Source organism: Rhodamnia argentea, chromosome 8 (genome assembly GCF_020921035.1).
Source record: "Rhodamnia argentea isolate NSW1041297 chromosome 8, ASM2092103v1, whole genome shotgun sequence".
NCBI classification, from domain to species: domain Eukaryota; kingdom Viridiplantae; phylum Streptophyta; class Magnoliopsida; order Myrtales; family Myrtaceae; genus Rhodamnia; species Rhodamnia argentea.
In genome coordinates, this window is record NC_063157.1 from 27,226,539 (window position 1) to 27,243,032 (window position 16,494).

The following is a 16,494-nucleotide window of genomic DNA, read 5'->3' on the forward strand; positions in this document are numbered from 1 at the left end:
TAAGGTGAAGAACAATAAATGTAAGAGAATTAGAGTTGAATTTACTGATGATATTGATACAATAGTTGATGTTGCTTTGGTAATGATGATTATGTTCTGTCCATCACTAAGGATTCATCATTTGAAGCGGATACGGATTTGGTTGTTTGTTTCATGCTACACCAAAATCAAATCTGGTTTATCACTTATCAGTGCACTAAATAGTGGTAAAGTGTAGTTTGGGAATAACGTTGAATGCGATGTCGTGGGTTTGGCCAATGTTAGAATTAGAATGCATGATGATATTATGAGCACATTGACTTAAGTGGGACATGTTCCAAATTTGAAGAAGGACACGATTTCCTTGAATGTTTTGGATTCCCTTGGATGTTGGGATACTTCAAAGGTGAAGTTCTCAAAGTTGTTTGAGGTGCTCTGGTGATAATGAGAGGAATCAAGTACATTAGTTTGTATGGGCATCAAGGGAGATAGTGGTGGACATCAAGTGCGTCTATTTGAGAGTTTGAACTATGCCATGTGCATTTTGGGGTACATCAACGAATGAAATATAAAGGTTCTAAGTGAAATGGATATGTTGTGTGGTCATATGGCTAACGAAATGAGCTGAAATATTCAGGTGTTGTGACTTAAGCAAATGGCAGAAAGTACAGTTCGGTATTCTTGTTAGAGAAACGACGAAGATTGCAAAGTTGATCCAACTATGTTGTAGTAGCTTCCTTCGAGAAAGAGTGCCGGATTTACGCTAACAATTATGAACGACTACTCGAGGAGTACTTGGGCATTTGTCTTGAGGGACAAGTTTGATGCTATTATCGGGATCGGACAATTGAGTGCTATAATCGAAAAGGAGATTGGTAAAATGATAAAGTATGTGTGGATTGACAGTAGTGTGGAACTGTGTTTATGTATGAAGGAAGACATATTAAGACACCGCATTAGTGACATGGAAACATAATATGTTGGAGAGTTTGTGAGCTTATAAAATGCTTTCTACTTCTGGTTTGATTAGGAAAATCCCAGCAGACGTGCTTAGTGAGACTAGCTACCGGATGAATAGATCCCGATCGGTTGTGCTTGGATGTTTGACTCACGAGAAAGTGTGGTCAAGTAATGATGTTCATGATCATATTCTTAGAATATTTGATTTCTAGTGTTATGTTCAAGTGAATGATAGTAAGCTTGATGGGAGGGTAAGAAAGTTCATGTTTCTAAGTTATAAGTGAGCGCGGACATTGGTTGTGATGCTCGAAATTAAATTCATCAGTTGTTAGCAGAGGAGTTAAATTGGACGAGTTTCTAATATTTGTGGTTATGAGTAATTGTTGGCGGTGTTTATATGGATATTGGCAATGTTCGACATGAGGTGAATTCGCTATAAGAAATTCTTAAGGTAGCGGGTACTTACACAGTGATCAACAGATTGCACATATAGAGAGGTGGAGGCTATAGAGCCAATGGTGGCAATAATCGCTGAGCTTGACAATGTGCATTTTCGATATCCAAACATGTATAGACGTAACGATGGTTTGTGCTTTATTTGTGAAAGATGAGATTCTTATGGAGTGGTTAAAGTTGCCTGAAGAGTCGGTGTTCTGATGAGGTCTACAATTATGGCGAAGTGTGGAGCTATGGGAAACTAGCAATGAAAATTGGTTCTAATGAAACAATTGTGACTTAACTCAAACATCGAGTTAGGTGGAGACTATTAGAATACATATCGAATTTGAGCTCGTTAGTGAAAGTCCAAATTCACTTAGGAGATTTCCTATTTGGGATGTTCGGCCTTTATCTAATGAAAATGCGAAATTGGAACTTTATATTAAGAGGTCGATTTTGGTTGGTTTTTTCCCATTAGTGGGGGCCAAGCAGCTTTTGGCCGTAAAAATCAATTCCGCGGTGTGCTCGTGAATTACGTCATGAAGAATTCGCAAGTGTTTTAAGACTATTAAATTTTGTGGTGAAATTACTAAATTTCTTTGTGAGATTGAGAGGTTATTTCGTGAAGAAATTACGAGGGTCAAATAGTACATGAGTTATTAGATGCAATTGGGGGTCAAAAAATACTGAGAGTACTTGAGTGATTCGAATGTAATTATAGTCTCCGATACATCACATGACTTACAGTGAAACTATGTGCTGTTTTTCCTGTGAAGTATGTTACATTGACTGAATCACGTAAATCCGATGTCCGATTTATTTCCTTCTTCAATTTATTTTGCCGTTCGGTCGCTTATTTTTCGCAACAATTAATGATTAGACAGTGTCAACTGGATGCCACGTGAGCACTACTACGTCAGCAATGCCGCTGACCTTCTGCACATTGCTAACCTGAGGTCGACACAAATTTCTATTTGCTGAGATATGACCTTCAAGAAGAAAGGGAAAGGAACCTCCCTCGGATGCCTAGGGACGGCGGTTAAGGTTTCCAGAGTCAAGGAAATGTATCTTGGGCTGTCAAGTCAACTCCTACGATCTCTCACCTTTTTCCCCTGGGGGAAAGCTTTATGATATGCCTCTTGGGGTTCATCTCTTTTACCCCCACACACTTCCACAGCTCGCTGTAGTTTTTGGCAAATTCTTACTGTCGAAGCCCTTTCTGTCGAAGTTTATCTAATCACGTGCTAAGCGAGTGGCGTGTGCTGTCCACCCGTTGTCGTATTCTACGCCGTGTGGTTCGGGATCGAGGTAGGTTCATCAAGAGAAAGCATTGAAGTGAGAATTGGAAGTCGTATGTACGACTTGGAGGGAGATCTTTCTTTCATATCTTTCACCTCCATCTCATTAGTCCTTGAGTATTTTCAGTCATTTTGTGCTACAAATGTTTACTGTGATAGGGCTCAGTGCAAGAAGAGAAATTATAAGCAACAGTTAGATGAATATATTTCAGTCTGGCATGATTCATTTATGTCTGTCGTACCTCCATGGCAGTTGTCATTGTTCAGGCTTCCTCTTACACGGACATTGGAAAAAAAATGTAGAAACATCAACATCAACATCAACATCAATATTACCTTTATCCCAAACCTGTTAGAAATATTATAAGTTTAAATGTGTCCTTGATAAAATGAAAGTTGTCAATTGCAAGAAGGAATAAACAATTCTGAAGAGTTGTATATCGAGTGTGAACAGATTTTTTTGATGTTCTAACGTCTGCACATGTTTGACTTAAACTTTTGGACTGTGAAAGGTTGGAGAGTTCATAAAGCTTCATTCCTCTCTATATTATTAAAGCAATTGATAAGGTTTCTTTATGTTGTCATGACTTGCGAAGGCAAGCAAGCAATAAGATACTATTTTATTCTGGCCAAACATAAGATGTTATCGTACTATTATTATTATTATTATTATTCGATCTTGCGGTTTCAAATGCAGATGCAGTAATCATCTGTCGGTTCAACACTTGTTTCTGCAGGCACTGATATCTTGGCCTTCTTGTATCACAGACCGAGTCACAAGAACAATTCATGACCAGTGTGATGGGCTATAGCAGTGCAAGGGCGAGATTCGGAAGGTAAACTCTATTTTTCTTGAACTTCTGGGTAAGTTTTGATTAGCATCTGTTCAAACTTCTGCTGGCAATTGAGTTCTGTGAATTACATTATGCTTCTCAAGAAAATTTAATGATATGAACAAGCAATCGGAAAGTTTTTTGTCGAGCCTCCAGCCTACAACATTCATTACCTATTTGAGTGAGGGTGGCACGGTGTGTGTGAGAAACATATCGATTAATTGCTTCGTAACAGTCTTCCATTGAAATTACAGAGTAGGAGACGAATCCTTTTTGGAAGAAATCCCAAGAATTCAGGAAGGCGAGATATCAAATGAGGACGCTGCGTGCCATGACTTGGGCTCAAAAACTACCAGACTAAAGATTGGAAAATCCTTGAAAGTGAAGGTTTTGCGCAGAGTATTCTCCGAGGACTATGATAGGGTGAAGAGCAATATCTTCGATCCGAGAGGCCAAACCATTCAATGGTGGAACAGAATCTTTTTTATGGCTTGCTTGGTGTCCCTATTTGTGGACCCCCTTTTCTTCTTAGTGCCATCTATTGACAGCAACAGAATGTGCTTAGAAGATGCATCGGCCCTCAAGATTTTCATAACGATCATAAGATCGGTGGTTGATGCCTTCTACACAGCTCAGATTTTCGTGCGGTTCAAAACAGCTTATGTCGCACCCTCGTCCCGGGTTTTCGGGAGGGGAGAACTGGTTATAGACTCGAAAAAGATCGCGTTAAGGTACTTGTCCAGAGGCTTTTGGATCGATCTCTTTGCGGCAATCCCCCTTCCTCAGGTACTGTCTATAAGCTAAGCATAGCAGTTAGTAACCATCAAGCGATAGCTGGCATTGATTGCCGTTGAATTTTCATTCTAGCTGTTAATTTGGGCGATAATTCCTAACCTTGCGGGCTCAATGACGGCTCAAAGGAAGAACCACATCCTGTTCATTATCTTCTTCCAGTACCTGCCAAGGTTCTATCTTATACTTCCACTCCGGTCGGAGATCATTGATGCTAGCGGCGGAATAACAGAGACCGCATGGGCAGGGGCTGCATACAACTTGATGCTCTTCATGTTGGCAAGCCATGTAAGTCTCAGCCAATTCATTATATATTTGAGCTTCAGAAAAACACAATGCTTGCTTACTGTATTCGGTTAATAAAAAAGGTAGTTATCGAAGAACAATTTCCTCATTTTCTCAAACTTCGGAAATCAACTTACTATGTTTAAAAAGGTACCAATTTCATGTGGATAGGTTGCTGGAGCTTGCTGGTATCTGCTAGCGATGGAGCGACAAGAGTTTTGCTGGAGAAGTGTCTGTGATCAGGAAAAACCGCTGTGCAGGTACAGTTTCTTCCATTGTCGCCATGTTCAAGACCCAGGAAGGGATGCCTGGTATAATTTGACCAACTTAACAAATCTGTGTAACCCCAACAATGCTGACACTCCGATTCAATGGGGTGTGTACTCTAATTTTGTGACTGAATTGGTCGCGAGCTGCAAATTCTTCAGCAAGTACTTCTTCTGTTTCTGGTGGGGTCTGAACAACTTGAGGTATGTACTTGGATTCCAGTTTACCATTCAGCACCATGATTTTAGAAACTGTCTGGAAAAATGCTAGTCCTGCGTCCACTAGCTAATTTGCTTATCATTGCTGACAAGGCCATCTTCTGATCCATGTGACAGCGATATAGGGCAAAACCTTGTGCCAGCCACTTATATTGGAGACGAACTTTTCGTTATCGTGGTTGCGACTATTGGACTAGTTTTGTTAGCACTGCTCATTGGAAATATGCAAGTAAGCTCCACCAACATTTGCTAAAGAATTTCTCAGTTCTCTCCTTCAACCAATTCTATTCTGATTCTTTGGAAAAATCAAAGCATCTTGAGTCTATTCAGCGTTTTGAAAAATATTTCCTTCATCTCTAGTAATGACAGTTCAATATTGATTTTACTTTTGTGCGGTTTTTGAAGCAAAGTATTCCCACTAGTCTTCTAATCATCTTCAAGAAATATGCCTTCACTTGTTCTTGTTAGCGATACGTCCAATCTACGAGCATCCGGTTAGAGCAATGGAGGATCAAGAGAATAGGCACAGAACAGTGGATGCATCATAGACTTCTACCTCCAGAGCTGCGACAATCTATTCAGAAGTATGACCAATATAAGTGGGTGACAACTCGAGGTGTTGATGAAGAAGCCCTTCTCCGAGACCTCCCAAAGGACCTGCGCAGAGAGATCAATCGCCATATCTGCTTTGATCTAGTTCGACGTGTAAGTACACTAATAACATGCACTTCCAAATTTGAAAGTGAAGACCAATGTTGTTAGGAGATTCGGAAGTGACTAGGATTTTTTTCACCTCATGAGATAAACTGCTTTTTTTTTCTATAACGAATCAATCAGGTGCCACTGTTCAATCAAATGGATGAGAGGACGCTAGATGCGATATGCGAGAGGCTGAAGCCCATCTTGTGCACACAAGACATGTTCTTAGTATGCCAAGGTGATCCAATTCGAGACATGTTCTTCATAGTCCGGGGCCACCTCAATTCCTGGGCGACCAACGGGGGCGGCACAGGTATTAACTCATGCTGTCTGGGGCCCAGTGACTTCTGTGGTGAGGAACTCCTAACATGGGCCCTGGACCCGCGGCGAAGTATCGTCCTGCCCTCGTCCACGCGCACAGTCAAGGCAGTGAAAGAAGTGGAAGCATTCTCTCTTGCAGCTGAGGACTTAAAGTTCGTGGCAATGCAATTCAGAAGCCTACATAGCAAAAAACTGAGGCACAAGTTCAGGTTCTACTCGCACCAGTGGCGCACATGGGCTGCAAGTTTCATTCAATCCGCATGGCGCCGTCATAAGAAGTTGAAGGAGGAAACCAAGTCGAGTGAACCCATGGCTGGTCTGGCGGGTTCAAATGGGAAATTGAAACCTTCGAGGTCATTCTGGGATGTATATGCAAAGGAGCTGATAGAGAGCACCAGAAGGGATGAGAATAATCAAGCTGGGTCGGCTTCTGATGCGGTGAATACAGTGCAAAAGCCAGTGGACCTGGATTTTTCGGTAGATTACTAGGAATGTTGACAGCAATACTACCATAATCAGACTAGGATTCACCTTGAAGCCTTGCGCTTTCTGTACTGTACATTGGTGTACAATTTTATGTATACACTGTTGTTGCTCTTACTAGAACATTATGAAATGCATCAGAATCAACATAGACATATCACATGTGCAGATTCAGATTTAAGACTGACAATTTTGGTTCAGTTCGCACAACCTTGTGGTCATCCAGTGAGCAGAGTTTGCGTCATATCTTGTAAATGGGAATCAAATTTCTTTGTCCTTCCTGTGTCCTCAGTTTGTAAATCATATGTGTGCTTGCCTTAAAGAAAACCATTAGCACAACGGAAAACAATCATTTTGGCTGACCAACTCTTTAGTTGTTTATAGAAAAAAGGAAAATCGGATGATGCGATGCAATTTGAATATCACATGAGCACCACATGTCCATCAAACTTAAGGATATCACTTAGAGGTAGCTAGGCCAGTTAACATTTGACAGGAAAGATATGACTGGAAGATGTCATTGACTGAATGATATTATAAAGATCTGTGCATTGGTGATGAGTAATTAGAGTTCAGTGAGGTCACTCGGAAGTTGACTGCCTGTGAAACTCTAAATTTTATTTGCTGAGAGATCAACTTTGACCATGCCAGATCATTGTTGCAGATTAATCCCAGTTTATTTAGAAAGGACTGTTTTCTCCATCTCCCACGTCAAACCTGCCGATCACTATCTGGTTGGATAGGATATAAGCTTATACTATATAAGGCCCTATTATATGGGCAGTGAAATGCCACCTCGGCATGTAGATGTGACATTGTAACTGTCCTTTTGCTATTAGACTTTCTTCAAACGTGGGTTTGATTCATGCTCGAGTCTTCAGTTCGACTTAGATAATGAAGGAGAATCATAACCAACCTTATTCGTCAGAAAGGACTTAAAAAGGAAGAATGTATATGTAATTCAAATCACATTCAGTCAGAGATAAGCCTGGTTTACAAGCAAGCGTGACATGTGAATGTGAACTGGGTAATCTTCATTATTGCCTAAGTCAACCCTTTTCTTTTTCTCGACTTAATTTTAACTGAGGAAAGAAGCAATGTCTTACTATGATGCAATACAAGTTAAATGACATCAGGGCTGAAAGTTGGACTTTAAATACTCATAATCTTGCCGGCTTCTATTAGCCAATCCCAGAAAAGTCCACACAGAATGCATCAGAACTGTCTAATGTAATGTTTTGGCAGACACGCAAATCGAACCAAACCTTTGTTTTGACTTTTTTGCACTATTTTAACAGCCTACTGAACGAAAGCATACTTTTAACGTAATGAACAAGCGATCAACATTACTCGAGGCCTAATTTGTTTTAGCTAATTACAGATGCTAATAAGTACACACTATTATCGGACAAAAAGCTTCTAGGAACAATTAAAAGGTCTAATACTTGATTGAGTTCAGCACACCATGCAGATGTATCTGACTTGGTTAATTCCTAGTATCTCCAGACTTTGATGCAAGAGCTGTCATCCTGTATTCATTTTTTATTGGACCTTTGTCAACTCGTTTCAGGTTCAGTACAAGAAACGGAAAAACAAAAAACATTGCAGTTTTACTGGTTCAGGTGGAACAATTCCTTCTGCTTTCGGCCTCATGGCATTTGTAATTCAGCCCAGAACCTCTTAGCTTTGAAAAAGAAATAAAAAACCAATAGAATTTCCCAATATTCTTCTTCCTAAAGGAAATCTTTCATGACCGAAGAGGAGTTAAAATAAGCCTAAATGATGTGTGCAATGACGGACGCATTCGATGTGCTAACATCTGCCCGTGTTTGACCGCGTTTTCTTTTTTATTGTTTCGTTATCCTGTCTGGCGAAGCAGGCAAGAAAAAAAAATATTATCATCATTGTTAAACCACACCGATATGTACTAATTCGTAGGAACAATTCGCAGAGAGTTCAAAAATGGCTGGTGGCAATAGAAATGCAAGGCCCAGCTCTGTAAGGTAAAAAGCTCTCTTTCTTCAATTTCTGAGAGACTTCTAGTGCTGTTCAAAAGATCTTATAACAAATGATAGTTCAGTGCCCCATGTTTCTTAACAAAACATTAGTGGATGGCATGCCGAAATGCTTTCAACTTAATGTTCACTGAATTGCATGTATGGAGGCATAACTCTTATAGGCATAAAATACAGAGTAGCAGATGAATCCACTTGCATGGGACTGCCAACGGTGAATCAGGACGGCTTGAGCGACCTGAATCCGAATGAGGACTCCCCTAGTCAAAACCTGGCCTTGATCAAGAGTACCAGCCAGAAGGCTGGTGAATTCTTGAAATCCAAAGTTCTGTGCAGAGTGTTCTCCGAGGACTATGAGAAGGTGAAGAATAAAATTTTCGATCCGAGAGGTCAAACAGTCCAAGGATGGAACAAAATCTTCTTGATGGCTTGCCTGGTCTGTCTATTTGTGGATCCTCTTTTCTTTTTCATTCCGTCAGTCAACGACAATTATCTGTGCTTGTATGATGGATTTGGCCTCAAGATCCTCCTGACGGTCATTAGATCGATAGCAGATGTCTTTTACATTATTCAAGTTGTTGTTCAGTTTCACACAGCTTTCGTGGCACCCTCTTCTCGGGTGTTTGGAAGAGGGGAGCTTGTTATAGATTATAGAAGGATTGCGTCAAGATACTTGCGCAGCCACTTCTGGATCGATCTCTATGTAGCACTCCCACTTCCTCAGGTTCCATCCTTTTGTTTAAGTATAACTACCGCAGTTAATTACCATGAAGCAATTGCTGGAACTAATCATAATTTTTCATTTCAGGTATTAATTTGGGCAATTACTCCTAGCCTTGCGGGTTCGACCACTACAAAAGCAAAGAACGTGCTCCTGTTTGTCATCTTCTTTCAGTACATACCAAGACTTTTTCTTATACTTCCACTCCGGTTGCGAATTAGTAATGCTGGTGGTGGATTAGCGAAGAAAGCATGGGAAGGGGCTGCATTCAACCTGATGCTCTACCTGTTGGCCAGCCAAGTAAGTGAAGCAAAACCTTCTTTTTAAATTCATGTTCCCCGATGGGGAATGAAACTTTTCCTGTGTGTCCAAAACAAGTTCCGGCAATGTTTCAAGATCATTGACAATGAGCAAATCTCATTGCATCATTTAGTCCAAGAGCAGATGCATTTAAACAGGCAATTCCTTGGTACTTTCAGCTGGCTCATGGAAGCAATTCTGATTTAACAAAGCCATGCAGTCTTTTGATCCACATAGTCATGCCATTTTCCTATTTGTACTTGAGCGTCCATTAATAGGTCTGTGACATGCTTTTGTGTTTCATCCTCTCCATCTTTTTAGGAGATTAATTTATGGTCTTGTTCTGCTCTTCTCGTTTGATAAAACGGTCATGTAAATACGGTCCTCATTAGGCTGCATGAAAGAGCAATTTGTTTGTTTCCATGTTACATTGATAGGTTTCAGGAGCTTGCTGGTATCTTCTATCAATTGGGCGACAAGAGTCTTGCTGGAGGAGGGCCTGTGATCAAGAAAATCCTTCATGCCAGTACAGTTTCTTTGACTGTCGCTATGCACAAGACCCTGGTAGAGTCACCTGGTATGGGTCGACCAATGTCACGACTCTGTGCAACGGAACTGATTCTAGTAGCCCCATTCAATTTGGCATTTATGCCACTGCTGCGACTTTGTCTTTAGGAAGCTGCAAATTCTTCAGCAAGTACTTTTACAGTTTGTGGTGGGGTCTGAACAACTTGAGGTATGCTCAGTATTGCTCTATTTACTGTTGCCGAGGGAGAATTTTCTATCTTAGAATGGTTACAGGTCATTGCTTCAAATTTGAACAATGAAACTTACCAGTGCACCGGTAGATTAAAGCATACAAGAAGTCGATGCTGTTGAGAAAATTTTTTTAGACATCTCGTACGAACTAGGCAAGAATTGTTTGTTTTTTGTCTTAGAGCTAGTGCACTTTTGAGATCCCTGCATGTCTCCACTTCCTTTTGAAACTGAATCTTTGACATAATGTAATGTTTTTGCTTTTCATTGACAGAAAGGATTATGAATGCATGATTTTGCAGAGTGTGAATTCGCCGACTAGTAACAATGCCGAGTGATTTTTGTCCATCACTGACAAGGCTCTCTTCTAATCTATGTTAACAGCTGCATAGGCCAGAATCTTGAATTCACGGCAAGCACTTACGTTGCCGAGTTACTTTTTACAATTCTCGTCGCTACTCTTGGACTGGTTTTATTTGCCCTGCTCATCGGAAATATGCAAGTAAGCAGCCGAAGCATCTTGAGTTTCACTCATACAGTGGTCTAGTTAGGGTATTCATTCCATGCCTTTTCTTAATTCGATATTGTTGCCTTCGTTATCGTGTCAATATAGTTCGATAGTGGAAGGTATTTTGCGTGGTTTCTGAAGTAATCGTTGATACAAAGAGTTGGTTTCACAGTTCTTTTTAAGCACCCAACCCGACATCATGGGGAAATCTTGTTTCATTTGTCATTGGTAGCAATACCTTCAAACTGCGAACAGCCAGTTAGAGAAATGGAGGCTTAAGAGGATAGATACAGAGCAATGGATGCACCACAGACATCTTCCTCCAGAACTGAGACAGTCTATTCGGATGTACGACCAATACAAGTGGGTGGCCACTCGAGGTGTTGACGAACAATCCGTTATCAAGGACTTCCCAATGGACATGCACAGAAATATCAATCGCCATCTTTGCTTTGATCTAGTTCGACGCGTAAGCTGTCTAATCACATATGCTTCTTTGCATTGGTTGTTGCAGTATAATTTTCGTTGTGGAAGCAGCTATGATATCCTTTCCGAAAGAAAACCGGCTCTTCTTCATCTACATCTGTGATTAACAGGTGCCACTTTTCAATCAAATGGATGAGGGAATGCTAGACGCGATATGTGAGAGGCTAAAGCCTGTTTTGTGCTCAGGGAACATGTACTTAGTACGTGAAGGTGATCCAGTCCGAGAAATGTTCTTCCTGTTCCGGGGTCACCTTGATTCCTGGACAACCAATGGTGGACGTGTAGGATTCTTCAACTCAAGCCGTCTAGTCCCGGGTGACTTCTGCGGCGAAGAACTGCTAACATGGGCCCTTGACCCACGCACAAGCATCGTCCTCCCCTCTTCCACCCGCACAGTCAAAGCCGTGAAAGAAGTGGAAGCGTTTTCTCTTGCCGCTGAGGACCTAAAGTTCGTAGGATCGCAATTCAGAAGACTACACAGCAAAGAACTGAGGCACAAGTTTAGGTTCTACTCGCACCAGTGGCGAACATGGGCTGCGTGTTTCATTCAATCAGCATGGCGCCGTCATAAAAAGTCGAAGGAGGAGGGTAAGCTCAGAGAGATTGAAGATGGTGTGAATGGCAAGTTTAGACCTTCACGGTTGTTTTGGGATGTGTACGCGACGGAGCTGATAGAGAGCACCAGAAGGGATGAGAATCGACATGCAGGGTCAACTTCTGATGCTGCCAACACAATGCAGAAGCCAGTGGACCTGGATTTTGCTGCAGAATATTAGGACTTGATGATGGCAATGTCACAAAGTATGGAGGCCTTGCACTTACTTGCAGTTTTGTGCATATCGTACAGCTTTACCATAGATATCTACTTCAGCTGTAGCAGGTACAGCTATCGATGTACAATATTATGAACAGACAGCTGCTACGAAGACTGCTACTAGGGAAGTGACAGCAGTTTCAATATGAAAAACAGTAACATACACAGAGGATCAGGATGGCTGGCGGATACCTACGTCTCAATTTGCACAACCCAGTATGATTCAGTGCACAGTTCTTAGCATTACTGAAATTAAGAGCAATGGGTTATGGACTTGAATGGATGTTATTGGTACCTCCTCTATTTTCTTTCACTTTGGTAAGTGATCGTTTTTTCTTTCGATTTGGCACTTAAGTGAGCTGGCGAAAACTTGCGGTACTAAAATGAGGCTTATACACAATTTTTGACGCTTTTGATGTTGTCCCCATATTCATGACAACCAAAAGGTAAAAAGGGCAACACACATTCAAGCCATTAGAGGAGACGGCCCGCCGACGTGACGAGCTCACACAGATATCGCATTGGCTCACTCATCACAGGGAAGATGCCTTCGGCATCACTCAGATTCTGCGCACTTCACACAAATACTCTTCCTCTCACCTCCACACCGATCTTCCATGAATAGAGCAATTTAGCGCCTCATCCCGTTGATTACGACGCTAAAACACTTGTCTTGTCTTGGATGTGATCATTCGTCGCTGCTTTCACCTATCCAAACATGATACATACACTAAGTTCCGTCTAAAGGAAGGTACATAAAAAGTGTTCCTCAACATCAAGTTGAAACCTGATTCTAAAACCAAAATTATATCTCCCACAAACTCAACGTCGACTTTATTGTTATCTCCCACTTTGAGGTTTGATTCATCCTGATTTGGCTTCCTCTGGTTTGTGAATCCCCGCATGGTAAACGCAACATGATTAGTTGCACCACTATCTAACCACCATGAACTAGATGGGGCTTCAGATAGATTGGATTCACAAACAGATGCCAAAGAATCAATACCTGCATTCTCACGTTTAGACAGCCAATTCTTATATTTGAACCAGGCCTTTTTCTTGTGACCACTCTTCTTACAGAAGATGCAGCGGTCATTATCCTTCTTAAAGGACACTTTCTTATGACCCGTACTATTAGTTGAACCAGTGGCAAAATGAGTTCCTTTACGAGTACGAAGTTTGAACCCCATACCTTTCTTAGTGCCAGAACCGGAGGCAACCATGGCGTAATGCCCCCCTTCCTTTTTCAGCTTTTCTTCTTCCGCCACCACCTTGGCTATCAAATCATTAATAGACCAAGTCTCATCCTGTGTGTTGAAACCGGTCTTGATCATACCAAACTCAGGGGGAAGGGTGTTTAAGGCTTGATGTACCATAATGGCATCAGGAATTATAATACCCAGAATCTTAAGTTTTGTTTGCAAATTCAGCATTCTCGGGATATAATCCCTAACTCCTCCTGCACCCATATTATACTTCATGTTAAAAAGTACCTAGACGAGTGTCCCAACCTCAGCATTAGATGATACTCAGTTTCTGGCCATCAAAACTTCCATCATTTCTTTCGCGGTGCAGTCAACCGGCAGACTACTCTTTAAATGTTCTTGTATGGATCGCTTCATTGATAACAAGCAGATCCTGTTGCTCTTTTCCCAAGCAGTAAAACGTGCCATCTCAATCGTTGTACTGGTCTCAATGAGATTAGCTGGCTTATCTTCATAAAGAGCCACATGAACATCCGCTAGTTCCATAGCAAACAGAAAATCCTCTCTCCATTTCTTAAAATTTGAACCATGAAGAACCTAAATCGTAATGGAGTTGCCGTTCACAGAGAAGGTGACTGGAAAAACAAGCAGTGCATATAATCAACATCAAGTGAGTACTGTGTAACTTAAAAAACCGTATAAGTACGCAACTAGAGAGTTACATGTACCATCATACAATCACCTTTGGGTAGATTGTATAACGTCTGATTGTAAACTCTTCACATGTCGGCGGTTATCGGAATATATTCCAATCTTCGTGAATCATCACCTTTGGGTAGATGAACCACTAAGATTAGTCAATCCTCAACCATAAGCTGCACATGTATCCCTCCATAATCAATACACAATCACCTCCTTTGGGAGTATGATCATGCATTAGAATAGGAGACATCCCATCACAATATGAGACTGATATTTCTCAAACTCAATCAAGTGTGCCACTTTGGTGGTCACAACCCAATTAAATCTTTGAAACTCTCTCATACCAAGAATATAATCTTTATGTCTCACCTTCAACATATATATTAAACTTAAAGACATGGACAGATGTCATTAAAATCACATATGATGCCAATGATATTGCTTCATTTATTGATGCATGTTAACCTTTATACATGCCAATACTTTAGAATACTCTACACATTCTGTATGTGGTCAAACACATATGAGTTTGCCTTAGTATTTCCAAAACTATATGGAAATATAAGAAAAATGCCAAAAATACTCCCCTAAATACACATATATAGGGTTTTTATGCATTTTTCAATCCTTAAAAGCTCAAAATATTTAAAAATAAATATACCACAATGTAGAGAATCTTCATACGAGCATGCCGGTATCAAAATCACCCCAAACGGAGCCCGAATGCCCCCACACGCGCCTCCTAAAGCCTCGGCGCGTGGGGCTCACGCGCCACACGTGCCATGCACGTGCTACCTGTCTCGGTCGGTCCAATGACCGGTCCGACCGGTTTGACCGGTCCACCTAAAACCGGTCCGACCGGTTTCGGTCTCGACCATTGACCGGTCGAACCGGTCAACGATCAACGGGTCGGGTTGACCTGGTCAACGGTCAATGGGTCGAGTCAACCCGAACGCAAAAGCGGTGGCCCGCTGACGTCATCAGCCACGTGGGGCCAGCCGGTTCACCGGGAGGCGACACGTGTCGAGACACGTGTCGCATGTGCGACGCGCGGGCGGCAACCGCCTCGGCGCACGCGTGCTGCGCACACGCCTAAGGCATGCCGCGCACGCTGCGCTTGGGCGCGCGTGAATCGCGCCGCTCCGTCAACGCGATGGCACGTGGCGCGCGTGCAGCCTCCCGCAGAGGCCGGCCACTCCTCAACATGCTCGGAACGACGAGTTGATTTCAAATATGTAATAAAATTTAACTTTCATCCGTCAAAATTTTCGAAAACAAGCAAAAACTGAATGTTCCAAATCTAGACTATGGAACCGCACTGATACCAATTGTTGGCCGCTACAAACCTTAATGCGGCTATCCCAGGATTACCATAGCTAGAAATGGAACGCTATACGGAGAAAATAAAGAGTTTGTGCACCCGATTTCGAATCCATTGTACTTCGAGCGGAATCGCGATGATCCAAAACTCTAGATCTTCTCCTCTATTACCCTCCGAATGATCGGCTCGATGAGACGCCCTTCACTTTCTCTCCGAACTTTATGTGAAGTGATTTATGAATCCTTAAAAGTTGGAGGAGGGACTGAGCGCTATTAATAGAGTTTCTGGCGGGCCCTCTCATCACGGGCCGGACCGAACTCGGCCCACACTAGCCAGGCCCATATTAGGCCCATTAAGAATCTTTATATCCAATCTTTATTAGACCAAGTCAATTATTACAATCCCAATTAATATAAGCCCACATTAGGATAACTCTAACATGTTAGAGATAATTAGAAGACTTCATATCTCCTTTAGTTCTCCGTATCTTTCATGATTCCCTTGTTGTGTATATCCTTGATTGATTGTGTTTTATTGTAGTTGATATTAGGGATAATAATGTAAATGGTCTCTAAACTTTGACTCAATGTGCAATATGACTCTTGAACTTTTAATTTAACCAATAAGGTCCCTGAATTTTAGCCTAATGTGCAATGTGGTCCATGGATTTTTTATTTGACCAATATGGTCCATGAACTTTTAGAACATATTCAACTTAGTCCTTAAGTAATAGGAAGATGTTCAATGTAGTCCTTCTATTAATTCAAGTTCAGGGATGACATTGGACATTTTCTTATAGTTCAAGGATTAAGTTGAACATGTTCCAAAAGTTCGAGGACCGCATTGAATAAATTGAAAATTCAGGGACCACATTACACATTAGGCTAAAGTTCATGGACAATATTAGTCAAATTAAAAGTCTAGGGTTTACATTGTATATTGAGCCAAAGTTTAGGGACTACTTGTGTCATTTTCTCTTGATATTATAATATCTTGTACCATAAATAATCATCTCAAAATTCCTATAAATACTTGTTGTACTCTTCGATATGAAATGCATTGACATTATACAAATGTCTACCACAAATTCTTA

At 41.3% G+C, this 16,494-nt stretch overlaps 2 protein-coding genes across 2 annotated transcripts; both read left to right on the forward strand.

The window, feature by feature from the left end:
* Window positions 1-3,298: 3,298 nt before the first annotated feature.
* LOC115738177 (protein CNGC15b-like) lies at window positions 3,299-6,769 on the forward strand. The gene is made up of 7 exons (XM_030670712.2): window positions 3,299-3,511; window positions 3,763-4,294; window positions 4,376-4,588; window positions 4,757-5,055; window positions 5,188-5,299; window positions 5,539-5,775; window positions 5,908-6,769. The coding sequence occupies exons 1-7, from the start codon at window positions 3,465-3,467 to the stop codon at window positions 6,577-6,579; spliced, it is 2,112 nt and encodes a 703-aa protein (XP_030526572.1). The 5' UTR covers window positions 3,299-3,464; the 3' UTR covers window positions 6,580-6,769.
* A 1,710-nt stretch (window positions 6,770-8,479) lies between these two features.
* Window positions 8,480-12,215, forward strand: LOC125316105 (protein CNGC15b-like). Its single transcript, XM_048283322.1, has 7 exons — window positions 8,480-8,576; window positions 8,766-9,312; window positions 9,397-9,609; window positions 10,047-10,345; window positions 10,750-10,867; window positions 11,106-11,342; window positions 11,470-12,215. The coding sequence occupies exons 1-7, from the start codon at window positions 8,536-8,538 to the stop codon at window positions 12,133-12,135; spliced, it is 2,121 nt and encodes a 706-aa protein (XP_048139279.1). The 5' UTR covers window positions 8,480-8,535; the 3' UTR covers window positions 12,136-12,215.
* The last annotated feature ends 4,279 nt before the right edge of the window (window positions 12,216-16,494 follow it).

What these genes read in the sequence shown, in the direction of transcription:
- LOC115738177 (XM_030670712.2), top strand. Translation starts at nt 3,465, where the DNA reads ATGACCAGTGTGATGGGCTATAGCAGTGCAAGGGCGAGATTCGGAAG. An exon ending in TCTTCATGTTGGCAAGCCAT is followed by an intron (nt 4,589 to 4,756) that starts GTAAGTCTCAGC and finishes TCATGTGGATAG; the next exon opens with GTTGCTGGAGCTTGCTGGTA. An exon ending in TGCTCATTGGAAATATGCAA is followed by an intron (nt 5,300 to 5,538) that starts GTAAGCTCCACC and finishes TGTTCTTGTTAG; the next exon opens with CGATACGTCCAATCTACGAG.
- LOC125316105 (XM_048283322.1), top strand. Translation starts at nt 8,536, where the DNA reads ATGGCTGGTGGCAATAGAAATGCAAGGCCCAGCTCTGTAAG. An exon ending in TAGCACTCCCACTTCCTCAG is followed by an intron (nt 9,313 to 9,396) that starts GTTCCATCCTTT and finishes TTTTCATTTCAG; the next exon opens with GTATTAATTTGGGCAATTAC. An exon ending in TGCTCATCGGAAATATGCAA is followed by an intron (nt 10,868 to 11,105) that starts GTAAGCAGCCGA and finishes TGTCATTGGTAG; the next exon opens with CAATACCTTCAAACTGCGAA.